This window comes from Numenius arquata, chromosome 3 (assembly GCF_964106895.1).
Source record: "Numenius arquata chromosome 3, bNumArq3.hap1.1, whole genome shotgun sequence".
Taxonomy (NCBI): domain Eukaryota; kingdom Metazoa; phylum Chordata; class Aves; order Charadriiformes; family Scolopacidae; genus Numenius; species Numenius arquata.
This window is the reverse complement of record NC_133578.1, coordinates 26,840,014-26,856,811: the sequence shown is the minus strand read 5'-3', so window position 1 is coordinate 26,856,811 and position 16,798 is coordinate 26,840,014. Positions and strand designations below refer to the sequence as shown.

The window sequence follows — 16,798 nt, the reverse complement described above, 5'->3', positions numbered from 1 at the left end:
TCTGTTTCTTACGACCTGAGCAGATTAAGTGGTATCACTGTCTACCTGCTTCTGATTCCCACCCACCCCTTGTTTCTGACTTCTTTCCTGAATTCTGTGCAGGTATGAAAATCTTATAAATTTTACTTTTTTACTGTCTGTTGTGCTGACGTCCATCCCCGCTCGAGGAGTAGGTTCCAGGTGGACTCTTGCTAATCTAGCAGGCCTCTGCTTCCTTCATTACAGATCTGTGGGTGTTGTTACTGTTACTCAGATGGGAAGACAATTGAATGCATCTTCTGTGCATTGGGACTCTCTTGTTCCCTTGTACTCTTCCAGGTGGATTCTTAAACTTTGACAAAGGGGTTTATTGCTCTTTGTTGTTGTTGTTGACTTGACTAACTTCAGTATCTTAGTTCTGCTCTTCTGCATTAGGCAGTAGTATTTAAGTATGCCAAATACTAAGAATTTAATTCTCATGTGTTTGTTTCTGATTTTTTTTAAAGGAAAAACAAAATTCATATAGTTGAAATTCTCCCTTTAGCAGTAAATTTAATAGGAGGAGACTTGCTTTTCTTGGCTATTGAAGTCTGCAGATCAAAAGTTGAAAATCTTTGTTGTAGTCTGTATTTCAGCCTGTGAGAAGCTGTTCTAAACAAGCCTTACATTTGCTTCTTTGGGCATATGTTCAGTCTTGGCAGAGCACACTATTTCTCCTTTTTAAAAAGTACCGTTATTATCTGTGTTGAAGCTGCATTAATCCCATGCATTACTAAAGAAGAAAATTTAAATAAATTAGAACTATAGTTAGATGAGTATGGTATTAGTAGTTGTTCTGGTTTCTGAACTATGAGGAAAGAAAACAAACCTGACTAAAATGTCAGAAACGGGCTTTTTACTTCATGCTTTCTCATAATAGATTTTTGTTTCCTCTGTTCTTGGAGAAATACATTTCAGTTTCTAGTGTTTTTAGTTGAAAGAAAGAGTTGAGGATCCTCACAGTAATACAGATCTAGACAGGAGTGACAACTACTTAGCTAGAGAATTGATCCCTCTTTAGAAAAGCGTGTATGAGAAATATAGATTTTTTTTCTTCCATTTTTGAAAGATGCTACTGCCTAAGAATAATTAATTTTAAAAGGTTCTTAGCATCATTCAAGCTGAGAGCAGAAAGGGAAGCGTCTTACCTTGTTGCCCAGTCTCCCTTAAGTGAGGGTGAACAGGGATGACCAACTGAAAAAACAACCAACGATACATTGTTCTTGCTCTTTGAGAAGTATTCCTAAACTAGATTGGCTTTTAGGTTTTTGTTCCTTTTTTTGGTTGTTTTGATAGCAGCACTTTGTGCCTTTGCTAAATTAAATTAAGAGCCTCTTCTATAAGAATATCTGACCCTCAATGCAGTTATCCCATACAAAAGTAATGATTCACTGGATATTATTTTTTTTAACTTGAAAAAAAGTTATTGTGGGCACAGCCTTCTTGAAAGAATTATGCATGCATTTGACACATTTTCATTTTTACAGGATGGTGTCACACTTGCTCAAAGCAGTCCTAGTTGGAGGGGTGGGGGTGTCAGTGTCTCTCCTGTGCTATTTATGCATCAATTCTTGAAGATAACAGCAGTACATAGTTTCACTTGACATTCAGTGAGAATGTAGTCCAGGAAACTGGTGTAGAGTGGGATGGTCTACAGCTGATAATTATGTTCTGATCAAGTTGCTGATTTCTTAGATTAATTTCCTTTGTTATTGTAGGGCATTGCAATTGGTTGGCTGGCAGTTGCACCGTGATTAGTTCATAGACTTGCTACTGCCTTTGAAAGATGATCATTCTCAAGTAGATTTCCTATATTTTGAAGCAAGACTATTTGTGGGCCTGAGATGTTGAATCAATATGAATGTTCCTAATTTATCAATTAAAAAAGAAAAAGTACATAGCAGTAACTCTGACATTGAGGTTAAAAGTATGTTTGATTGGAGTTCTGTTAATGCATAACTTTATTTCCCTGCTTCTTTTGTTGTTGCTAATGTCTGGAATTTTAAGTCTAATGACGTGATTACATCTAATTTTCTGAACCATATATTATTTTAGCCTTTTTTCATTAAATTTAACTGTACTACTTTTCAGATACATTGCCTTAAATCTCCAAGATCCATCAAAATCAGAATGATCTTATTCTGAAACTACTCATCGGAACATCAGATGAGATGCCGAGCTCAAGGCATTAGTTATCTTACTTTCCAGACATTTTAGTATGATAAATAACAGTAAAATAAGAATTTATTTTATATTATATAAATATAATACATAATTAATACATAACTTAAAAATTTTGGAATTCTTTGAAAACATTGATAGCTGAATGTTTGTAATATATTTCAAAACTTTTGAAAGAAGCTGGCCCTCAGCCTGACTGACTTTGTGTTGAAAAGGACTGTGTTCTTACAGCTGTTTCTTAATCCAAGGTGCAGTAACTAATCCCTACCTACAGGGCATAGTTTCTTAAACTGTTTGTCTGCCTCTTTATGACCTGTATGATCCTGGGTATACTTTTGACAGTCCATCAATAACAGGGTATTTGTTCAGTACATAAGATACATAGGTTAGCTACTATAGCTTGTGAATTATATCTTTAAAATTGAAATAATGTATTTGATGCCAGTGATGTGTGGATCACAAGTTGAAAAGCAATCTGAGGTCTGCTCCTCAGGAGATTTCAAATGTGTTAAAGAAACAAAGGAATTACTACTTTTATCAGTAGCATTGAGTTTGAGGTGGGTGCACACTCCCACTAGAAATTCGACTTCATTTTTCAAGTCAAAGTGTTGATTTGTATACTGTTAATATTATGTTACTGCCTGGCCATTTTACACTGATCAAAGTTTTTACGAATTACATAGTGCTTTGGACCTGGTTTTCACACATGTAGGAGCCTCAGAAGACTACAACATCAGAAAAAAAAAAAGACCCCTACTTCTGAACACCATATAGTTACAATATAAAATTTTAATAGAAAAAGTCTTGCTGCTTTAGTGGCTTTAATTTGTGTAACATAGCGCAGTTGACATCATTGTAATCCCTGAAGATACAGAACATGAGGAAATGTACTTATAGGTGCAGAACCTGGATATTTAGTTAAAATTTGGAAAGACCCATTAGTGGAACCGGTTTACCCATTTTCATTTTCTCCAGTTAATAATGTAGATTACAGGCTTAAAATTGAAAACAATTTTAAAATAGGTGGTAAGTGTAAATGAACCTAGTTGCTTTGGCTGACCTGAGAGGTTTTTTTTAATGACTTGAAGGATGAAATAGGGGTTATTCTTAATAGGCTTGTGAATCACACAAAGGGGATGAGCTTTAACAGGAGAAATCATGTAAATATATAGATGGATTATTCAAAATACCACTTGAAAGAATTAGTAATGGATTAAAAGAGGTCTTTTAAGCCATACCTATATGGGATGAATTTCCAGAAGCACAACTTAAGTTTTAAAAAGTACTTCTTTAAAAATATATATCTATTAGGCTAGATTATTTTAAGCACATGCTCATAACTTCTAATGAGTTTCAATTTTTCATCTCTTGCTGATCTTTTGTACCAGAAAATAAATTAGTCTTTGATTATTTTTTTTTTTTTTTAATTTTCAACTGTCTTGAGTGCTTAAAGCTTAATTGTATTTTTTGGAAAAATGCCCCATGTGCTTTATAAATGTGGCAGGTGATATTTATGTTAAAATATTTCCAATAAGCATAAGAAAGTTTTCTATAATTGCATATATGACATTAAAGATACTAGTGAGGAAAAAATATTCAGCTCCATTATGTAATTGGGAAACTCATTGCCCTTTCTGAGTATGTTGTGGTATATGTTGATGCCTACAAAATGAAGGTATAGAAGGCATACCGAATTATGCTATATTTGTGTGTTACTGATAACAGGTGTTAGTTAGAATTCTGACTAGACTTGGATCTTCCAAACCTGTATGTATGCATTTAACCTAAGGAGATGGAATTGCTCAGGTTACTGCAGTGGCATCGCTTAATTTTAAGTCTTGTCCATGTAGCCTTCAGGTAGAAGGGAAGCAGATACTGTGGGGCTTTAATGTATTATTTCACCAGACTCTTCTGTGTGTGTGTGTTGCAGACTTATAGCAGCAAGATTAAAGGTATATCTATCTTTATATCCAGTTAATGATTCCTGTGTATATCAAGATTAAAGGTATATCTATCTTTATATCCAGTTAATGATTCCTGTGTATCATGTTATAGGTGTGATTTGTACAAGATTTTTGATAACCATATTCAGTTTTAGGCATACATTGCTCTAAATGTAAAACAAGCTGAAGTAAAAAATGGTAAATAAAGGGACAATAAAAGTTGAGAAAGACCATTAGCTGACCAAATAGAGGACAGACCTGGCAACACTATAGTAGCTGTCGAAGGCACTGAGCGTAGTTTGCCAAGAGGCCACCTGCTACTGAAATGCCTTCCATGGCTTTGCCAGCCTTGGCTCCAAGTGATAATTCAACAGATGAAGAGAAAGAGGAGAAATGCTGGAAAAAAAAATAGGCACATGTGACAGTTGTATACATTAAAATATGCAGCAGTAGAGAGAGCTTAAAGGTAGTAAGTAGAAGTAAAATACACTTCTGCTGAGAAGAAAAAGGGAAAATGTAACATCTGTAAAAGCAGTGGAAATGTATAAAACACAAGGCACTAATTTTGCATAATTCCAATTTCACATTGTTCTAAACCAACCTATGTCCTTTACTAGGTTTGCTTCCAACAAATCAATTCCTTTAGTTCCTTGTATGATAGTAGAAACCGAGTGCTGGGATTAATAGTTTTGTATTTTAAGAAGCTACTCTAGTTTACAGGGTGGGGGTGTCTCATGATTGCTACAGCTTGTGTATGCAATGGTTGGAACAGAGCTGTATAGCTGGTGAGGGAGGGGAGCTGGAAATCACATCGCTTCCAGCTAGGGAGGGGAGAGTGAGACCTCCTCTTGGAGGCAACCTGAAATTGCAGTCTTAGCAGAATGCAAATGTTAAAGAAAATAAATAGGAAAAAATGGGAAAAAAAAAAAAAGTAGGAACTGTGAAAAGGAACCCATGATCAGAAGGGAGTGAGAATGCTGAGTCGCTGTAGGTCTTCTGTCTACAGTGAACATGGCCTTTGTGTGAAGCTGAGAGAATATAGAGTGGGCAGGGTGTGCTTGTTTTTTTTCTTTAAAATGGTAAAGCTAGGGAGGGGAAAAGCTAGTCTGATTTTTCTGTCTTTTCCTAGTTTATGCTTTAGCATCTTTAAATATGTCATGGTACTTGCTTTGTTAGGTTGAACAACGGTCTGTCTAAACCATTACCCTGTTTGGCGAAGAGCTAGTAGGAAGTTGGAGGGAACTGTAAGAAAATGTGTATTTAGAAAGAGCTTTCTCCTTATCTTCTGTCATAGCAGTTTTGGGAAGTACCTTTTTTTTTTCCATGATAAATAACGAATTGAAGATCTTTACAAAAGATCATTCACCATCTGCATGTGATGTCAGGTACTTTCAAAGTATTTTACTTCATGGTTGGATAGCTGTACATACTTCCTTAACTAAGCTGAATAGTCTCTTCTTGAGCATTGTATGAAAACTTTTGAACAACACAGTATATAAATTGCCTGTAAAATGAGGAAAAAAATTCATTGTGTTCTTTAAAGCAAGTGATGGACTGAAAACCACAGGCTCTTCCTGCCATAAGCATCACCAGAAGTATTATCATTGGGAGGATAGAAATGAGTTAACTAGCCTATAAAGCTATAAATGAGGCTTGAATTGCTATGTGAACTTGTCGCATCTCTCAAAAAATAATTAAATCATTTTAAAGTTTGTTAATTTTTAATCTGGAAGGTAGTTACTTTAGACCTAACCTCAAGTTGTTTTGATAACACTAGCAAGAATATCTGTGGGCAGGTCTATTTTTGTGTGTGTGATTATTCAAGATACCCTCCTAGAAATCATTGTAATATTTAATTAAAATGTTAAAATATTTAATTACTGTAAACCACAGGGGATTCTAGTGTTGTAATTGCATTTAAGATGAGGAGGAAGAAAAGTAATTTGTTTTTCAAGTCTTGCTGATTTTATTAGCAGTGGCATCAGCACTTTACCCTTTTTATTGTTTAAAAACTGATTAACTGCAGCATTACTGTAAAACAGGATAATATAAAAAGTTAATATGCATTTTAATACATCACAGTAACACAGTGTGACAGTGTAGAAAGGAATGCTTTTAAACACATCTGTAAGGTGTTTTATACTTTACTGCCTCAATATTTGGAGGGGGTATTTTTTTCTTGTTCAGCTTGGTTGGCTTTTTATTTGTTTTGAGGTTTTGTGAGGAGCAAAGTGTTTCTTTTTGGAATACGTGCTTGGAAGAATGGCTTAAGTGGGAGAATGTAAAATCTGGTATGTGTTACAGTAAACTGGTGTAAGATATAAAGAGGACAAAATGCTTGAAATAATCCAGTAATTTTTTAATGGGAGTGTTATTAATAGTTTAAAGAGAAATTAAACTAATGATGAAAGATACATGACTGACAGCTGAAAACCTACTTGGGAGTATCATAAATTGGTTTATGCTATGGAGTTGGTTTTATGAGAATAGTAAGAAAAAAGTAAATGGGGAAAAACTGCAGTCCTAAATGCCATGTATTTCATAGCTCTTAATTTATATACAAGTGTTTGCTCCGTTTGTCTTAATGTTTCAAAATGTGCCCTAACCTAGTTCATAATTGTATTACAATCTTTAATTTACATAGTAGGTCAGAGAAATAAGTTTATTTTTAAACTCATCTATGCTTACTTGCCTGGATCACTGCTCTCAGCTGGTGAAGGGCTCTGGTCCTAGAGGCAAGGTACAAAGCAGAATCCACCTCTGTTCCCTTCTGGTCCCTGGTTTGGTGTGTATGAAAGAATAGGAGGTGGTAGCTGCCAGAGGGTGATTTGGTAATGATCTTGGGGTGGTAGTATTGGGGAACAAAGAGGAAGAGAGCCAGACAATCTATATTCCAAAAAGACTGGGTTCAACTGTTCTGGATGGTTGGTATCAATGGAAGGAGAGCATCTTCTGCATGACTGCCATAGCTGGTGCTTAGGTTGATGTCCACCGTGGAGACAGATAAAAATGGAAGGCAGGCTGTCAGTGATGGGGTATGCACAAACATTTTGGGAGCCTAATCAGGCTAGGCTGCTTATGTTCCTTCCTAGCCAAGTGTGATTCACAACATGAGCCTAAAACAGCTTCTTTCGAAAAGTTCCTTGCACTCTCTAGGTTATAGGAAGTCTGGGCAGATCAGCCCCCTAAGGCTGAGTTCAGTCTTTCTGAACATCACCCTCAGGCCTCTCTGGTGAGGCAATTGCAGTGTAACGTTGTGTATGGGAAACAGCTTGTGGTGAAAATTCTGGCTGAATAATTAAAGATATTAGTACATACCAAAATCTACAGATATTTCTGATTTTAGAAATAGACTACTAAGCATGCATTTTTTAATTGAGTTTCCAAATGGCTTGTCTATATGCTATTTTGACATTTGGAAGTTGCAAAGAATCTTCATTTTCTATAAATGCAGAGATTGGTGCTATTTAAAAAAAAAAAAAGCACAACAAAAAAACCCAACAAAATGAAACCCAAAGAGTAAACCAAACAACAAACAACTAAAACAAAAAACACAAAAAAACCCTCAAAATTTTCCTTTTTATCTTATACCTCCTTTCTTGCACTGTGGTAAAGTCAATTTGTAAATTAGTTTTGATGTTTTTTGGTGAGATGTACAGTGTATTAACTCATAAATTTTAACTTAAGCAGAAGACGAAATTTGTGTGGCATATTCATGCCACATAATTTCTAAAACATGAGAAATCCAGAAAATGACTGATGTTGACAGTGAAGTTCTGTGTAAATGCTATTGTTTTGAACCTCACATCTATGTAACGCTTTCCTCAATATTTTGGTACTTAGTAATGATGTGGTTTTGCTGCTACAGTGAATTTACCTTGAGATATTTTTTTTTTCTTAAACCAGAAAGAACTCTGCAATATGATACTTGACTGCTGTGCTCAGCAAAGAACATATGAGAAGTTCTTTGGGTTACTGGCAGGGGTGAGTTCTGTTTTCAGATTTTACACTTTACTGTAGACAATTTCATTGGTTAACTTTTTTTGTGTGTCAAATTTAAATTTTAATGGATAAATAAAACTAATAGTCTTTTTATCATTCTGAAAATGGTTATCTTAGTTGATTGGTTGTATTAGTTGATTGAATTAACATTTTGATTGTAATAAGCATAGTGAATGCAGAATGAGAGAACTCATTTTGTATTGTTGCTTTTTTTGCTGCTGCCTTTTCTTATTATAGTAGAACAGTAAATCAGTAGCAAAGGAATGGTACTATAAAGAGGTGAAAATATGATGAGTTACCAGAAAATACCCTTTTTACAGTGCTAAAGATCAATTTTGGAGACTCCTGTCTTTTACCACTTCATTCAAAGGCGTTAAGTAGGTTTTATGTAGAGCACAAGACTGAGTACTTACTGTCCTGGGGTTGTGGGTGGGGGTTTTGTTGGTTTGTTTTTCAGTAAACAGCTGGCTCTTTGTTTTTTTGTGATTATTTGTGAACTTAGGGAAAACTAAGGAAGTTGCAACTATCTGTGATATTGACAGATCTGACTAGGTACGATAAAACACTTGTCCTCTCAAGGGAGCAAGTTATGCTGAAAGGGAGTAATTTTTTCCATTTGTGTTTTATCTAGTATTTGAAAAAATATGTCTGCTGATAATCAGTTATGAAGTACTAACCATGTGAATCTACATATTCAGTAGAATATAAATGTTAATTTCCATGTTCTTTGGAATGCTTATGTCCAAAATGTCTTACCTCTAACCGTGTTCTCTGCTGCCTCTCTAATTTTAAATAGTCATTCAATAATGTAATGAAAAAAAGTTATGTTGTTTGGGGTTACATCAGATGAAAATACTGGATGTATGGAAGTAAAAGAAATTGCTGGATAATTTGCTGTATTTCAAAACTGATAATTACTGATTTGCAATGCAGATGAGTTTCTTGTGCTAAAAGTCATAAAATGTTACCCATTTGAAGGTATTTTCTTCTCCTTCAAGCGTTATTAAAAAAAATTCTTGCAGTAAATACTTGCACCATTAGGTCACTTACATGTAGGTTATTTGTGTCTTTAATATTTTATTTAATCTGGTTGTTTAAATTGTACAATGTTTCAGCGTTTCTGCATGTTAAAAAAAGAATATATGGAATCCTTTGAAGCTATTTTCAAAGAACAGTATGATACCATTCATCGTTTGGAAACGAACAAACTAAGGAATGTTGCCAAGATGTTTGCTCATCTACTTTACACCGATTCAATTCCCTGGAGTGTAAGTAAAAAAGGCTATTGTCCTAGATTTCATTTTCAATAATTAATTTCCAATATTCAGAAATAATATGATACATTAATTGCAGTATTTATTCTACAACTTGGAACTACTGGTATTTGTAGCAGACTGGATTATTTTAAGTGTCTTCTCAGACACTGTTGAACAACTCTGTGTTACTCTCTCTGCTGCCTGTGCATCATCATCATGCCTCCCCCATTCTTAAGTAGCTGATTTAGAATTTTGAACTTTAAATCAGCAATGTTAATAACAGAACAGCTTCTAAAAAACAAGCCTAAATAAACCTTTTAAAATTATATTTATATATTAAATTTAAAGTTTTATCTAACTGTAATAAACTTTAAAATACTGCCATTTTGTGATTTAAGTGCCAAATAAATAAAGGCAGTCTTGAATTCTGAGGTATTTATTTCTTCTTTTTTAATGTTATATTGTTATATCAAGGTAACTTGCTCTTCTCTTACTGTTATATTCTTGTTTCACAGCCTAGTCTAATTGTTGTTCTTCAGGCACACACAAGTCAATCCAAGTATTCCACCTCCTTAGAACTTAAGTCCCAAATCTTTAACTTGCCAGAAGTTCACAGACCTGACTTTCTTGTGTGAAGCTTTCCTGGATAAAATAAATCCTTAAAGAATTACTAGTGTAAATATGATCAGAAACTGCTCCCAGGTGGTATAAAAGCATTTTTGAGGAAGAAAGTCTTGAGTAGGGATTACAGGGTTTATGTTCTTGGGGAGCATGGGGGGTAATCAGTCTTTATTGCTTATTTCAGGAGGATAAGGGTCTTCAAGATAAATAAAAGAATATATGTATGTTGTTTAAACATTTAAGGGTTTTTTCTAAATATTTTTCTAAATATTTTTAGGTCCTTGAGTGTATAATACTGAGTGAAGAAACTACCACATCCTCCAGCAGAATTTTTGTCAAAATATTCTTTCAGGAACTAAGTGAATATATGGGACTTCCTAATCTAAATGCAAGATTAAAAGATGAGTAAGTTGTAATCTCATTTTGAAAACTGTAAATTTAATTTGTTTCTTTATCTGAAGAATTCTGATTTTAAGTTCAAGTAAGGCTGCAGTACTTCAAGAAATAAGTTCATGCATAGATTTAGTCATTGCAAAGAGTGTCCCATTAAGCTGAGTGTGTTACCATCAATTTGAGTTCAAGTATATGCATGACTATTTGCAAGATGTATCTATTTTTTTCGCGGTGATAGTTCAGCTTGTATAAGAATTTTCCAAGTATGAGTCTTTTTTTATGTATTGTCAGCTCTATAGCCCTGTGATAAATGTTACTGTGACTTCTTCTGACAAAACTTAGGGAAAACCACATAACTATTATAAACTATTAATTACCCTTTTTCTACGATTAGGTGCTTATCCTTAAGTATAGTGTAAATAACATTCTTTTAAGCCTGTGTGTGATTTTAACGCATTGCATTCTGGCAATGTACCTTTCAGTTGCTTGATCTATTTCGTGTAAGTTGGGATTTCTTCTGTGTGATGAGGAATTTAGCAGATGCTTTAACTCATGTAAACTTAAACTTGAAACTATACTTACGACCCCGTTTGGTGGGATTTCAGCGTATATACATAAATCTTTGAACTACTTGGTCAACAAGTATTATCCTTTCCCATCATAGCCTACTGCGATTTCACAAGTCTCATCAGGGCCTCACAAAATCAGGCTTTCTGTTGTCATAATGTGACAGTATGTATGTAATTCTTCTGTGTGTGAAGAAGCTTATACTTTTGTAAAAGAGCAAGTTTTTAAATAGCATTTCGATCAGATAAATTACACATTAACAATGAAAGTATTAAAAAATGCATAAAGAGAAAACTCTTGCTGTCCTATAAAGATCCATACAGTTTCCTTTTCATTTTATTAATGTCAATGAGAGTTTGTGCTAAGCTGGCATGGTGTTTAATTCAGATGTTTGTTTTCATCAGAACATTGCAGCCTTTCTTTGAGGGATTGATGCCTCGGGATAACCCAAGAAACACTCGCTTTGCCATCAATTTCTTCACTTCTATTGGCCTTGGAGGACTAACGTGAGGAACAGTTTCCTGATTTTATATTTACTTTCATTCTCTCCTTTCCCCCTGCCAAAAATAAATAAAATTGAAAAAATATATTTTTTTTGTTAATTAGGGATGAATTACGGGAGCATCTTAAAAATGCACCAAAGATGATAATGACACAGAAACAGGATGTTGAGTCAACAGATTCCTCTTCGTCTTCAGAGACAGACTCTTCCTCAGATTCTGATTCTGACAGCAGCAGTAGTAGCTCAGAGTCATCCAGCAGCAGTGACTCTTCATCTAGCAGTGGCAGCAGCAGTGACTCAGGTACTTAAACACTAGCTATAATGATTTACTAATCTTTTATTTGTTTTTACACACCGATTTATTTCTATGTGTACTTGTTGAGGAAAACCTAGCTATAGACAGTGTTAGTTTCTCTGCTTTAAAAACCAATCCACTTTTTTAAACTCCTAAGTTTTAAAATAATAAGTGTTCCTCATGGAAATTTATTTTTAAAATTTAGAAAAAATTAGTTCCATTTTTAGAGACTTTAATATTTGAGGAACATTGTTTTATAGATCACTTTTTTTACGCAGTTGATACCTGTTGCACAGTACTGTCACTTCAGTTTAGTGTAGGACAGAGGGATTAGTGTCATTTCCTATTAATATGTCTGTGGGATGATTCCTGGTGAACTGTAGAGACTACAGCTCTTTTTTGATGTCTTGATTGAGTGAGCTTCATACTTGTGTCCTTCCCTGTAAATATGTGCCCCTTCATGGGTTAGAAATGACATTGTTCAATTGTGGCTGAATTATTCTTCTTCGAGTTTCCATTTCTAATTTCTGTGCATCAGGAAGAGTTTTTGGCGATATAGTGAAGGTTCTTGTCTATAGAGAAGTCTCCAAGGAAGAATTAGCTTTTGCTGACAACTTAGTATTTTGTAGTTTTATGCATTATAATTAGCGTCTAGCTTCTTATAACATCCTGCTGATGTAGAACCTTCTATTTGACATGAAGTGTCATAAACATTGCTTAGTCTGTAAAGTACATGCTAGTATGAGTTAGTGTGTGCAGTCTCCCCCACTGTATATAATGTGAGCAGATGATAACACAGCATGACTTTCTATAGTACAGAAGCTTGCTGATTCAAAGTTAATTTGATTTATTATGTGCCTTTGAAATGAAAGTGTTGATTAAGAAAATAAAAGCAGTGTGAACTGTTCATGCTTTGGACATGCATCTTTGTTCTGCGTTGCAATCCTACTGTACAAAGTCTGATTTGTGTGTCATCCCATTAATCGCATTAATGACGACAAAGCACTACAGGAGGGCACAGTTAAACAGGGTCAGAGGAGGCGTAAGTTTAGCAAAGAGCCAGATGGCTCCTGCATAGACAGCTGCAGCTCTGCTGAGCTGCTTGATAGGAACCAGAGAGGTAAGTCCTTAGTGACAAACCAACTGAATCTGCAGTCTGCTAGAATGAACAATTATTTTTCTAAATTTAGGACTTTCCTTTTTACTAGTTGTCCTTTCTCCATTCAGGAACACATTCATTAGAACTTGCATTCTGATATCTTTGCAGCCTGGTTTCACTTTTTTTTTCCTTGGTTTTTGTGTACTTAAGTACAGTGGTCAGAACACTAATTGGAGGTAACTGTATTCTTTAATGGTAAACTTGGTTGAAGTTCACTACTGGTTATATCTCCAAGTCTTCCTATGTTTGCAGCTTTCTAAATCTTTAAAATAACTTTGTAGAGTTGAAACGTTTTTCAGAGGAATGTGCTGCAGTATTTCAGTGTTTAAACAGTGCAATATATAAGAGAAAATAGAAAAACTGCTGATTAGAAATTGAGCATAGAGCTAAATTAGAGATTACTTTCTTAGTGACAGTTAAAGTGTGAAACTTCACCAGCTAGCTCAGCACTGCTCTGGAAAGGTCATTCCAACCAAAACAGGACCACTAGAGAATGAAATCTATCTTTTATCAAAGTAGCTCGTATATTAACTTTCTCAGGTATTTTTCTGCATTCTGGTGGATGTAAAAATAATAGGGAAAACACTGTTTAGAAAAACTTAAAATTGATCTGAAGTGATCTGTCATCACGTTTTATCAGAATTCCAGGAAGCCTTAGTTCAGACATGTTCTACAGCAGCTGGCTAGCATCCTCAGATATTTGATGTACTATTAAATCAATTTATGGCTCTGTAATTTTCAAAAAGTGATTAGAAACAGTTAACTGATATGATACCGAAGTTCATATAATAAGGTGAATTAACGGTTATTCTAAATGACTGTAACTTCAGTGTTTACTGAGAAATAATATAAAGAGCAAACGGGAAGAATAAGGCCTCTTCCGCTGAGATGAACACTACTGTGTATTTAGAAATAAACAAGTTTTAATCTTAAATTGTTGACAAAGCTGTCACTATTTCTTCTGAAAATGAGCCGGAGGGCCATTGTTATGTTGCTGCGGTGCCACTATCTCAAGCCATTTCAGCATGGCTCCGTTTCCTCATAGGATAACGTTGGAGATTTTTGCCCATCTGCTGTTTTTAATCTCTGTTGACTGATAAGGTCTTCCAGGAAGTAATTGGAAAAGTAAATGATTTTAAGAGACTGTATTGTCTGGGAAAGGTGATCTTTAAAAAAAAAAAAAAAAAAAAAAAAACCTGAAATAAAATATTGTATGAGTGCTTTGATATGTGACTTTACAGCTTATGCCTGATCCTTTTGTATCAAGTAAACAAGGGATGATGATGGGTAGAGGTTCTCAAAAGTCGGGCATCCCTTGAAGTTAGTTAAGGGATAAAAGCCCTTCTGATAGATACTCATGAGTGGCAGCTACATTTGTACAAATTTGAGTTGTTCCCTCTTAAGCAATTAACTGGGTGAGGAGGGCAGGAAGCAAGGTTGTTGAAGTTTTGTCAGTACATCGGATTTAAAATCTTTTCAAATATGAAAGCATATCTTACATAACCAAAAAATTCTTGGATCGACAGGTTTGCAGACCTTACGTCAGATTCACATTTAGTGAGTTACTCTATTTTAACACTGATATGACTCCTTAGAAATGTCTTGTGTTCAAATGCAGGTTGGTTGGGTTTTTTTGTAAGTTGAGGAAGAAGTTTCTTTTTAGTTTGAGCTGCATCACGATCTCAATACCTATATAGGCATAGTAAATGGGATGAAATGCAGAAGGCTATTCCCTAATTTCTTATTTGTGTGCTCTTAAGGTTTTGGGGTGATGTGTTGTGACCTTTCTTGTGTTAACAACAGTGGAGTTAGAGAGAAATATTGATGCTTAGAAGAAAAATGGAGAGTAGTCTTGGGTTTCATACTCGGTTCATACTTTTACGGAGAATTTCTTTTTCTGTAAAATAAAGAGCCTGTAATGGAGACAGACATTTAAAAATAGTCGGGACCTGCTCAATTAAAGAATGGGTGAATTTTCCCCCATGGCATGAGACACACAGTTGGGAAGGGGGAGGAGCAATAAAATCAAAGCTCAGTATTTTGAAACCTTTGTCCAGGTACATACCCACAAAAGCTTTCTGACAACAAAAATAACTGTCTAGAACTTTCTGTGTAGTTTAACAAGTGTAATAAATTAAAATGCAACTTTATTCCCATAATTTGTTATAATTTCAGATGTTCCTAAAGCCAAAAGAAAGAGAATGCAAAAGAAAAATAGAGAATCTGATAAAGTTTCCAGGAAAAAACAAGAAAGGAAAAGAAAATCACTTGAAAAGAAAATGGGAAGAAGGCAAGAGGAAAGAAGTGATACTGAGAGCAAATCAGAAAGAGATCACCGACACTTGAAAGAGTCACACAGGAGAGATGATGTATCAAAATATCATCACAGAGATGAGTCCAATGGCAGAGACGGTTACCATAGTGGAAAGGATAGGAACCATGAAAGAAGTAAGGATCTAGAAAATAAACACAGTAATTCAAAGCCAAAGAAAGCAGAGAGAAGAGTTTCTTTGTCTGATGATGAAAATTACAGACACAGGAACAAAGATAACGGACATCGCAGTAGAAGAAAAGAAAGATCAAAATCCAGAGAGAGAGCCCATAATATTTCAAGTCCAAGAGAGGAGGAACAAGACGACCGATACAGAAATGGTTCAGAGAAACACCGAGAGAAGTACAACCGTTATTCTGACCAGTACAGAGAATCCAGAAAGAATGAGGACAGACGAAGGGAGAATTCCCCGGACAGACGAAGGGAGAATTCCCCACACAGACGAAAATAATACCTAACCAGAGTTTGAAATAAATGTGCATTTCTGAGCTCTTAAAACTGTGTTTTAAAATCTATTACTGAACTTTCTTTAAAAAAAAAAATTTTTGTATAAAGTGATAGTTTGCATTTGTAAATTTTACCAGACTTTTTTCAAATTTTCAGTACCACTTTTTTATAGCTATCGTAGAGTCTTTCTGTTAAATTCTTCCTTTGGAAAGATGAAACTGTTTATTTTGTGAATAAAACTGTTAAGATCTCTGCAAAATGGGTGTTTTTGTCACTTAGTTTCAAGTATTTGTAATTGTAACTTTATAGTCTAAAAAACCATGGTTTTTAACTTTCCTTGTTAATTGAAAGCCAGATACTGAGGCTACGGTGATAAATGTAAAAAAAAAATCAGACTACAGTGTAAATGTTACATGAGAAGGCTTTATAAAAAAATTTCCAAACATCAGTATGAGCACTTCAGTCATTCTGTAGCTGTTTATTCTTTCAGCTTTGTGAATATGAATGCAAGTTTGACTAAATTTTCAGAAAATACTTCAGTTGATTTTTTTTTTTTCTTCGGGAGTTAAAAATTGGAAAAGCAATATTGCTGTTTTAAATGTCACATTTGAAAGTGTGTCAACTTGTTCTGTTACTTTTCACAATGTTTTTTTAATATTGCAACATCCTGAGCTAGTTACACTTGTGATCTTAGAGACAAGGGAAAAGTTGGGGTTTTTTTTCCTCAACTATGAATTTGATTTTAAAGTCTTAGACTTCAACTCTAACCCTACAATGGATGTGTTTTAGGAACATCTTTCCCAGTATATTAAAAAAAAAAAAAAAAAAACAAACCAAAAAAAACCCATCTGAAATAAGAGGTATTTAAAATTTTTTTAGATGTTTTGAACTACATGGCTTGAAGCGCTCAAGTTTATTGGAAGCAAAGCTTACAAAAAAAAAAAAGTGTTGCTGCAGTAGTTATTAATATAAAATTGTTCTACCTGGAGTCATTTGAAGCAACTAGCTCAACATTCATTGTATGAGTAATAAAATCATCTGGTTAAGGCTCTAAATCTCATTAGTAACTAAGGAAATCTTTG

The 16,798-nt window shown here is 34.6% G+C and overlaps 1 protein-coding gene across 1 annotated transcript in view; it reads left to right on the top strand.

The window, feature by feature from the left end:
* CWC22 (CWC22 spliceosome associated protein homolog) overlaps positions 1-16,520 on the top strand; it is a 34,274-nt gene extending 17,754 nt beyond the window's left edge. Inside the window, exons 15-20 of the mRNA XM_074144857.1 lie at positions 8,049-8,126; positions 9,260-9,412; positions 10,299-10,426; positions 11,386-11,487; positions 11,588-11,784; positions 15,113-16,520. Coding sequence (XP_074000958.1) covers positions 8,049-8,126; positions 9,260-9,412; positions 10,299-10,426; positions 11,386-11,487; positions 11,588-11,784; positions 15,113-15,720 — 1,266 coding nt within the window. The 3' untranslated portion in view covers positions 15,721-16,520. The remainder of the gene's footprint in view (positions 1-8,048; positions 8,127-9,259; positions 9,413-10,298; positions 10,427-11,385; positions 11,488-11,587; positions 11,785-15,112) is intronic.
* The last annotated feature ends 278 nt before the right edge of the window (positions 16,521-16,798 follow it).